This window comes from Dermacentor silvarum, chromosome 8 (assembly GCF_013339745.2).
Source record: "Dermacentor silvarum isolate Dsil-2018 chromosome 8, BIME_Dsil_1.4, whole genome shotgun sequence".
NCBI lineage: Eukaryota > Metazoa > Arthropoda > Arachnida > Ixodida > Ixodidae > Dermacentor > Dermacentor silvarum.
This window is the reverse complement of record NC_051161.1, coordinates 176,948,930-176,959,105: the sequence shown is the minus strand read 5'-3', so window position 1 is coordinate 176,959,105 and position 10,176 is coordinate 176,948,930. Positions and strand designations below refer to the sequence as shown.

Genomic DNA, 10,176 nt, shown 5'->3' with positions numbered 1-10,176 from the left:
ATTACGTTCTTAGAATTTACTTCTTCTTTCTGGGGTTTTACGTGCCAAAACCAGTTCTGATTATGAGGCACGCCGTAGTGGAGGGCTCCGGAATAATTTCGACCACCTGGGGTTCTTTAACGTGCACTACAACGCAAGCACACGGGCGTTTTTGCATTTCGCCTCCATCGAAATGCGGCCGCCGGGGCCGGGATTCGATCCCGCGACCTCGGGCTCAGCAGCGCAACGCCTTAGCTGACTGAGCCACCCCGGCGGGTGTTCTTAGAATTTAGTGATAGCAATTTGTCGTACAACTTAAGAAGCAAAGATAATTCGGAATCAGGGGCACGATATATGAAACACCATTCAAGGAAACGCTTACAAGCAAACTTTTGTGCTCGCTTATCTGAGACATATTAACGTTAAAACGTTAATATGTGATTTGGCTATTATACCACCACCACGCCTATATATCTTATACCCGGGAGGAATGATTTCGTCGCCCCTAATACCGCCATGCAGCCAAGTTTCGGTCGATATTGTCACGTGTGGGCTGTAGGATAAAAGCAGAGCTTCAATTTTATCTTGTTTTATTTACTACACTTCTGGCATTAAACGAAAGCATGGGCAACTCGTGTTCTGTTGCTTCCTTGAGCTATGCAACTTTTGCTGCTTTATCAGGATACTTACAGGCAGTGCATGTGTTAGTCGCATCATCCCACACAAAGTACTGGTTATCAATGCGCAGTCTTTCGTGTATCAATGACACCCATTTACCTGATAGCCTCTCAGCCTCTGCACTCTTCCAAAGTTGTTTCCGCCGTCTTAATGTATCAGCAGAATAATGATTCTGAAGAATTAGGTGAGTACCTTTCAATTTTCCGTACTTACAAAACACGGCCTGTTTTTCAAAATAATCTTGAAAATAAAGTATAACTGGACGGTCCCTTGAAGCCTTACCAAGGCGGTGTATTCTAGCTACAGAGGAGCATTTCACACCAAGAATTTCCTCGAAAACCTCTTTAAGGACCTTATTGCATAACTCAGACTCTGTCTCATTCTTGTTTTATTTAATGCCAAAAACGAGATTATTCCTTCTACTGCAGTCTTCCAATTCCACTAGTTTTGTTTCATGCATTTTTAAAGTTTTATCAATGCTAAAAACGCATTCGGTTAGTTTGTCAAGGGTATCAGCCTTCACGGATATTTCATTCACTCTTTTTTCAACCGTGCTCTCAAAGAAGATATTCACAGTCTTTTCAGTTTCTTCAAGCCTTTTCTTGACCTCTGCTAATTTATCCTTAATATTCTTCTGACCCTCCAAAAGCCTTTCAAACATCTCATTAACAGACGGACCAGGATTTTCTTCAATATCCCCGCACAACAATAGTTTACAAACATCAAAGCAATCATTCATAATGAGTATTAACCATCGTGGGCACGGCAATACAAACAAAAAACGATTATCGCTTTTATAGGATGTGTCACAACTAACCTGCAAGACCAAAAGACGAGACATTTTCAGTCGCCCGATCCCTAAGCTTTCGCCGGGCCCACTGTCGGGCACCTATAACACTTATATGACAAGCGTTTTTTTTTAGTCTTATGTGGTAGCAAGCCTTTCGTGGTACGATCAGACTGAATTTCAATAAACAAAGTTACACATAAGTCTGATGTAATGGTAATGTCGTGTCTGACAGAATAAGATAGTGATGCATTGATACAGTCGAATATCATTAATTTGAACACGCTTAATTCGAACTGCTGGTTTAGTCGAACTGACGCTGTGGTCCCGTCAAACTTGCGTGTATTCCAATGGGTGAAAATGCCCGGTAATTCGAACGCGAAAGCATTTGCTACGGTTAATTCGAACATACCGCGCAGCGACAATGCTCTTAACAGCACGCCAAATCACGCGGCGGCACCTCCGACCGGCATTGCTCCGACACCACCATAGAGCAAAAGCTCAGGAGAGACCCCTCAATGCCGCATGTGAAGGAAGGGGGAAAAAAGAACCCGCGGCAGAAATTTCACCCTCTTTCAAATTGCAAGGTCGCCGTTTCTGCATTGCGCCGGAACACATGTGTACGTGCCAACAAGAGTGTTCTAGCACACTCTAGTGCCGACGTCTGAGCCATGCGGAGAAAATGGCAGCGAACCCTTCTCCTTTATGCTTCCTCTATTTTCTAGTCACGTGTCGACCTTGCACGCTGCGGCTGCAGCGCAGAGGGAAGCAGCGGCGGAGGCGCAATCCGGCCAACGAAACTGCCCACGCCGGCAAACGCTCGCTTCCCGATAACGGCAGAAAACGAAACTTCAGGGAGCGGGCTAAGCTGGCGCCGGCACGGCGGCGGGCACGCACGGAGACAGTCAAAGGTGAGAGAGCTACGAGGGAGTTGAGAGGGAGGACGAGGGGAGCCACCGAAGCGGCAGAGTTGCCGAGGCCAAATGCGCTTCCCTGCCGCCCTCCTCCCTCACCTTCGACGGACTCTGCGCGCACCCATGTGCCGGCGCCACCCGCTCCCTGAAGCTTCGTTTTCTGCCGTTATCGGGAAGCGAGCGTTAGGCGGCGTGGGCAGTTTCGTGGCCCGCGCTTGCTTGCACGCCGCGATATTTGACGACTCGCACGGTTTGTGCATCGTGCTATGGTGCATGAATACTTCAAAAATATGTCCTTCTTTTTATTCCAACAAATTTTCAGGCCCCTTCGAGTTCGAATTATCGAGATTCGATGATATAAAGTCTCCATGCGATGGCGCAGTGCGTACCTGACAAGCTCGATCTGTTGGTCATTTCAAGTTGGTAGCCTGGCATAGGATAAGCAATGTCAGAGAAGTTACTGAGCCAAGTTTCAGATAGTGCAATCACGTCGAAAGCATGCTTTAGAGATGCGTTCAACTGAATAAGTTGAAATACTGAAAATGGCGGCGTACCAATCACTAGCAAGATCACATTTAGAATATGCGTCCATCTTGTGGGACCCACATCAGAAATGCCTCATTGATAAAATTGAAAGTATACAGAATCGTGCAGTGAGGTTTATATTAAACCAATATTCCCGGGGAGCTAGTGTCGCACAAATGAAGGCTAGCATTGTAATCAAACCTCTTGACAGAAGGCGGAAGGAAAACCGGCTGAAACTAATGCATGCAATTTATAATAACTCAACTTGTATGGACAAATTTAAATATATAAGACCTCCCCACTACCTCTCACGGAGGAGGGATCACAGCTGTAAAATTAGAGAAATTAAATGTCGTACAAAAACAATATCTGAACGGAACACTTAACGAGAGGAGGTGGTCAAAGCTGATGGTGTCCACTTCGCTTCGCTCAACTGATAAATAATTTGTATTTAATGAGTTATTCTTGCACTGTGCTGTTCTTATGGCTTGTATGACAGTTTCTGAAATTACGAATGCCTCATTTTATAATCATCATATCTTTACCTGTTTTTCTGTTTGCTTTTATTGAAATACTGAAAATGGCGGCGTACCAATCACTAGTAAGATCACACTTAGAATATGCGTCCATCTTGTGGGACCCACATCAGAAATGCGTCATTGATAAAATTGAAAGTATACAGAATCGTGCAGTGAGGTTTATATTAAAACAATATTCCCAGCAGGAGAGTGTACCCACTCACCTGCTGTAATGCTTCAGCGCTACAGGCTATGTCCTAAATGAATAAATATGAAGCACTCGATATATGCGTTGTCGTAAGAAGAAAAAAGCAGTTGTTAGTCAGCGCCAGTGATTGTCTTGTCTCTTCTTTGTGGTTGTCCTCGGTGTTTGCGTGTGTTTTTTTCACCTTGAAATACCAACTAGCCCCAACCAAAGCTATATTGTTGCTCTACCTTTGCTTACAACGGTTCCTGAGTATGCCCTGTTCTACCTCTTGTACGGCCAAGAACCCACGCTACCAAATGTCACCTTGCTTCCGCCTACCACAACCTAACCCAGTGAATACGCCCGTGATGCCATAACCCGTGTTGGCCATGCAAGTTTTCGAGCATATTCTGCCTCGGGCCTGCAAGTTGTAAATAATAAATTTTGGGGTTTTACGAGTCAATAGCACGATATGATTATGGAGTAATTTTGACTGCCTGGGGTTGCACCATCGAAATGAGGCCACCCCAGAGGGGATTTGCTCGCTCGGGCAGCGCAACGCCAAAGCCTGCAAGTTTCTAAAGAGTGCCACATTCGTCACCATCCTCTTTTTGCCCCCACTTGTTGCTTTGGTTACCATCTCATAAAGTTCACCTTTGTGAGAAACTGTTACAGAGGCCCACACCACGTGCTCCACCAAGTGACGGATGTCGCCTATGAAATTATTCTGGCCAATACATCCTCCACTGTGAAAACCACTGTCCTCCACGTCTCCAGGCTTCACAGCTCTCTGCACGTTCACATATTAAAAGCACCAGGACAACGCCGCCGGTGGTAGTATTACGATACGATTGACAGATGCTGCTACGATGACCTCTGGGCTCTTGGCACGAGCGAGTTTCCACCGTAGTCTCTTGTAAATACAGTGTAGTCTTTTTCTCTCTGTTTTTCCACACGTAACATTTTCATTAGAAAGACACTGCACTCATAACTTTTGCACTGGTTTATTGTAGGGAGATGAGAAAACCTTGTGAGTGCCTCTTTTCAACTATGCATCTTTGTGGATGTCCTTGTGCTGCTGCACCCTTCCCACACAACAGTGCCTATCCTTAGTGGTGTTTCCCGATCCCTGAAATGTGTCTTGGTCACACAGCTTCTTTTTCTCGAGCTGCTCTATTTTAAACCATTTCTGCTGTCATCATGTAAAGCGAAAACAATGGAATTTTTTGGTGCAGAATTGAAAAGGCTCAAAACTTTCACGCAGAGGTAAAAGAGCAAGAGAAAGCACATTTTGTCCCATAATAAATGGCTGTGAAACAACCACAATGATGAATTAAGTCAGCCCCTGTTCCTTCTTGATGACGTTCCTCAGGATTGAAGAGACAGGTACCGGATGGCCATCTTCACTCATGTCTACAAAAGGGCAGGAAGAAAACAGTCAGGAAATAAAACAGAAAGAAATTGTGCAGATCCTGTGAGAATCGATGTTATGGTAAACCTGGCTATCCCGCATTGTTTGAGGTTCGGCAAAGCGTTACCACCATGTGGGTTTGCGTAAACTGTGCAGTGTGATGACCCAGCAGCACGACTGACAAACATCTCAAATTTTTTAACCTCTCTAAGGTAAAATATTCCAATTTTTGCTTTTCTTGCAATTTCAGCACTTTGGGGGATTCTACAATGAAATAAATATGTGATGCAGTTGCATACTTTTATAATTTGCACAAAACCTTTTAAAATTTGGCAGAAATATTTTTCAGCTTCATCGCCTTTGCTAAAATGGCCAAAAAAGAACCATGGTTTCGGGGTCAGTCAGAGGCAGTTGCTCAAAAACAAAAGTTTGGCAATCTTTCAAAAACATACAGTCGGTAACATAAATTTAACTTCCCGTGGGCCAACTACGCACCTCTATCACCTTCCCAATTTGGTTTTCGTGAAGCATATTCCACTGACCTCGCTTTGTTATCTTTAACCAAAAAGCTGAAGAAAGCAATCGATGGGGGCTACTACGCAGGTTCTATATTTATAGATTTCACCAAAGCATTCGACACTATCAACCACCACATTATTTTTATGAAGCTTGACACAATAGGCATAACTGGTCCCGCACTTTCATTAATAAAGAATTACTTACTCAACAGAAGTCAGGTTGTTAGTCTGTTAGGTTATAAATCTAGACCTAAAGTAACTAATGTAGGAGTACCCCAAAGTTCTATTCTCAGCCCACTTCTTTTCATAATTTATATAAATGATCTGCCAACTTGTCTTACTACTTCAGAATGCTTGCTATATGCAGATGACACAACAATTGTTAACACTGATAAATGCCTCCAATCTTTGACGTATAAACTAACCAATGACCATCAACACAACCTGTCTAATACACTTGAATCAGTTCAAAACCGTGCAGCCCGGTTTATTTACTCTAAATATTCTTATCATGCAAGCGTGTCTGAACTAAAAACCCGTGCTGGTCTTACTAATCTAAAATCACGTCATATTTTTTGACTGTGTCTTTTTCACAAATTCTATCACTCACCACTCCAGATTTCAGCTATATTACCAGCTCATCGTCAGTCCAGCCGCATTAACCACGGGAAAGCCGTGTATCCTCCCCCGGCGCAGACTACCTCCCATCTACGATCATTTTTGTGAAAACTGCAAGGGACTGGAACGGTTTGTCTGCCGACGTCACGCACCACTCCGATGCACATCACTTCAAGGCTGCTCTCGAATCACTATTTTGTTATTAAACTAAGCCCATCCCTCATGTAATACCCCATCTCTGGGGCCTTTGAGGTATAATAAATAAATTACAAGCCAATAATATCCTTACAGTGTCTGACATAAATAAATATAATCTAGGTATCTGGTTATATAAGCATATCAACAATCGATTCGACTTTTTTTTCATTCTGTCTATTTTTCTAGACAACACTAACAGCACTAGATTTGCTCTTAAGAAAAATCTAATCTTACCCAAAGTTCAAACCAACTACGGCAAGCAATCTGTTCATTTCAGCGCTTTTTCATTATGGAATTCACTACCATTTGTTTTAAAATTAATTACACTACATTCATTTATTACTCAATTCAAAAAGTTCCTTTTGAACCAACCGCGCCTTACATAACATTTTTTTTTTGTGTGCCGCACAGTGCATGCCTTTGCATTTTCATTGATAAATACTGCAGTTTATATCATGCTTATTATTCACGTATGAAACTGTTTAAAGAAGTCCATTTTCTGTTCAATTTGTCCATGTTTTCCCATGTTGCTTAATTATTTTAATTCGTGTTCCACTGTTTTTATAATTGCTGCCTTCTTAATTTGTTTTTATAGTTGTATTTATTACTGTCACTGCGCTACCTAAGTTTACTTTTCCTTTTGTGTATCCATGTACGGGAGGTCCCAATTCAGTCTTCGACTCCAGGACCTCCTCCTGTATATTACATGTTGTAATAACTTCATATATAGTAATAAAATTTGACTCTGATTCTGTTGAGAGCTCGATGCTATTCCTAGATAAACGCATCACTGTTTTGATGATCCAAATATAATCTCACTATCAGAGAGGGAGCAGTCTACCTGTCTGGAGCAGTATTTTTTTATTTGGGGTGTTGCTATGCAACACCCCAAACACCCGCTTTGCTGCGGCGCCCGGCACCGTGGCAGCACCGGGGCACAAACGAGAGCGGTATCCACTTGCGCAGACAGAGCCACCTACAGGGTGCTAAATGTGTTTCAACACGTAGAAGTGCTTTCGTTCACACGAATCTCCTGAACGGTGCAGTATGCACTGATAACCAAAACATGAGCACGGAGTGCTTTGGAATTAAAGTTATCCGATTCGTTGTCAATCTCACAGGTTCAACGATCCCCTCGCGACTATCGCACGATTTCCTATGTTACCGTTGGAACAAAAAACGCAACAAACCCACCAGAAACATCGTAGGAGCACAAGAGCAAAATCTGTGCATGGAGCCATCAATACAAATGCACATGCCGGCTAGCCTAGGGACAAACACATAGAAAACTAGCAAAGGAAGTTCTCCGCCATAGTACCTAGGCAAAGTCAGATATGCAAGGAGCAAAAGCCCCCAGATTTTCTCTCTTGCACCCACTTGTACTCTCGCCTGCGCACAAACTACTGGCAGTCCCTCCAAAGACCATCTTGTTCAAAAGCCTACATGCCACACCACCACTACTGCACGGCTTTTTGCCGCTAGAACAAACGCTAGAATAATAAAGCGCGGGCAGCATGGCCCAGACACCGCCAGCCATTCAACGCGCCTTGTAAAAAGTCCCTAAACGATTCGGTCCCTAGGCACCTACCTAGGAGCTGCGCTCGGCAAGGTCTCTTTGTCGCTGCGTCTCTCTACGATTTCCATGGCAACACGTGCTAAGCGGAAGTCACGGGACCCGCAGTGCCACACCCCCGCTGTACCTACTAGCAATAGGTGACCCGTAAAAGAGCGAGGGATTCTGGGATGCGCCGTCTGCTGGCTGCTCGAGGCAGCGCAACCGCCACCACTGCTTTGCCGTTGAAGCCTATTGATGCGCTTGCAGTCCGGCTTTGTCACACTCGAAGATTACCCGGTTGCAGGTGCCTAGCAAAACCATGGTTGCCTGCTCAAGTGTTAAATGCATGTACTTGCAGCATCCCTTGCTGAGTCAGCTGTGCAGAAGCATCAGAGGCATGGCTGCCACTTCCAAAACTGTAGCAAGGCAGAGACCATCCGTGAACAAAAAGAAAATGAACATACAGTACCACTTATCAGGCAGCGATTAGCTGTGTAAGGGCCGACACAGAATGATTCCCCAAGATATTTCTTTCTCTAACATTGACTCAGGCAACCAGAACTATTTCAGTACTGGCATGCACATATAGAGGTATTATGAAACATGGTTTTATGGTGCGAATTTAAGTGGGACACAGCGAGATACATACATAATACTCGTAACCAACTAGCCCACCTGTAGCAATGGAACCTATCTGGCTGTCATAGCCACTTATCACGACAAAGCTAGTCACACGTGGGCACAAGCAGTGCTCACTTCCCCCTCTCCCCTCCTGGCTATAAAAGCCCGATTCTACGATCAATAAACGCTTCTTTTCTTATGCTTGCACGGGACTCGTCTCATTCGTGGATCGGAGCGCGCGCTGGGTGGAACTTTACGATATAACAGTGGCGACTAAGGCGGAAAAAACCCTCGGAATCAAGAACGAGCCAGACAACGGAGACCAAGCAGCGGCTGCGGAAAGAATTGTTCCAATGGCGCATCAACAGCTACCGGATTATGATGACGAAAGGGACAACTGGAAAGCATACATCATCAAAGCAGAGGCTTACTTCGAAGCCACGGGTATCAGCGACCAGGCCAAGAAGAGGGCATTGCTTATCGCGGCGCTGAACACAAGAACCGTGCAAGTGCTCGCAGGAAGGGTGGCACCAAGGAAACCCAACGCGCTCACCTATGACGAAGTAGTCAAAACACTGGATGATTACTTCGACCCAAAGCGCCACGAAACTACGGAAAGTTTCCGGTTTTTCAACTGCTCTCAAAAGGAAGGTGAGCCTGTTCATTAATTTATTCTGGAACTACGACGCATTGCCGACAATTGTAATTTTGGCACAATGCTCGATCGAATGCTTCGAGACCGTATTGTATGCAGTGTACGGTCCAGCGCGTTGCAGAAGCATTTGCTGGCAAAGGAAAATTTAACACTGCAGGAAGCGGAAACCATGGCGCTCGCAGCCGAAGCGGCGGAAAAAGGGGCGGAGAAAATAAGCTCAGAGCTAACAGTGCTTAACGTTGATGCGTGACAGAGAATGGGAAATGAGGTGGTGTCAGAATGCAGCCGGTGTAGCAGCAGCAGGCATAGCAGCAATGCTTGTGGTTGGTTGAGGGCACAGTGCTACCGCTGCGGTAAGCTAGGGCATATTGCAAGTGCTTCAGCGATGCCCACGGTCTAAGGCCTAGGTCAAGCAGGCGAGCACCTGGGGACGTACGCGGTCAAGCTCTTGCAGTAAATGCTGACTCAAATGACGAAGACTTTGATGATGCTACGCATGTGTGGACACTAAGCTCGGCACGTATTGCTCAGTTGGCACCGCCTATCAAACGCACTTTCACTTGGGGTGGTGTGGACGTGTCAATGCACGTAGATACTGGCTGCCCAGTGTGTGTCGTACCAAGGCAAATTTTCGAGAAACACCGACAACAATGGCCAATTCCGAAGCCCACAAACATCAAGCTATCATGCTACCTCGGAAAAATTCCAGTGATGGGGTAATTGCGTGTGCCGGTGTCATATAATGGCGTATCCTCTGACCGTCCCTTGATCATCCTAGACTGTACAGGTCCCAGTCTATGCGGACGTGACTTGATCGCCCAGACTTCAAAGTCAGGAATGCCAATCTTCAACCTGAGGGCCCAGCCGGACACCCATTCGGGAACGACCACGTCTGCCGTAGAGGACACCCTCGCCGAGTTTCAAGACGTGTTCCAGCCAGAAGTCAGAGTGATTGATGGGCCCCCGGCGCGCCTACTGCTAAAGGAGGGAGCCACACCAAAATTTTGTAAGG

The 10,176-nt window shown here is 45.2% G+C and overlaps 1 protein-coding gene across 1 annotated transcript in view; it reads right to left on the bottom strand.

The window, feature by feature from the left end:
• Positions 1–4,578: 4,578 nt before the first annotated feature.
• The window catches only part of LOC119461869 (stimulator of interferon genes protein-like), a 362,093-nt gene continuing 356,495 nt past the window's right edge, over positions 4,579–10,176 (bottom strand). The window contains exon 8 of the mRNA XM_037723241.2: positions 4,579–5,001. Within this exon, the coding sequence (XP_037579169.2) occupies positions 4,922–5,001 (80 nt within the window). The 3' untranslated portion in view covers positions 4,579–4,921. The remainder of the gene's footprint in view (positions 5,002–10,176) is intronic.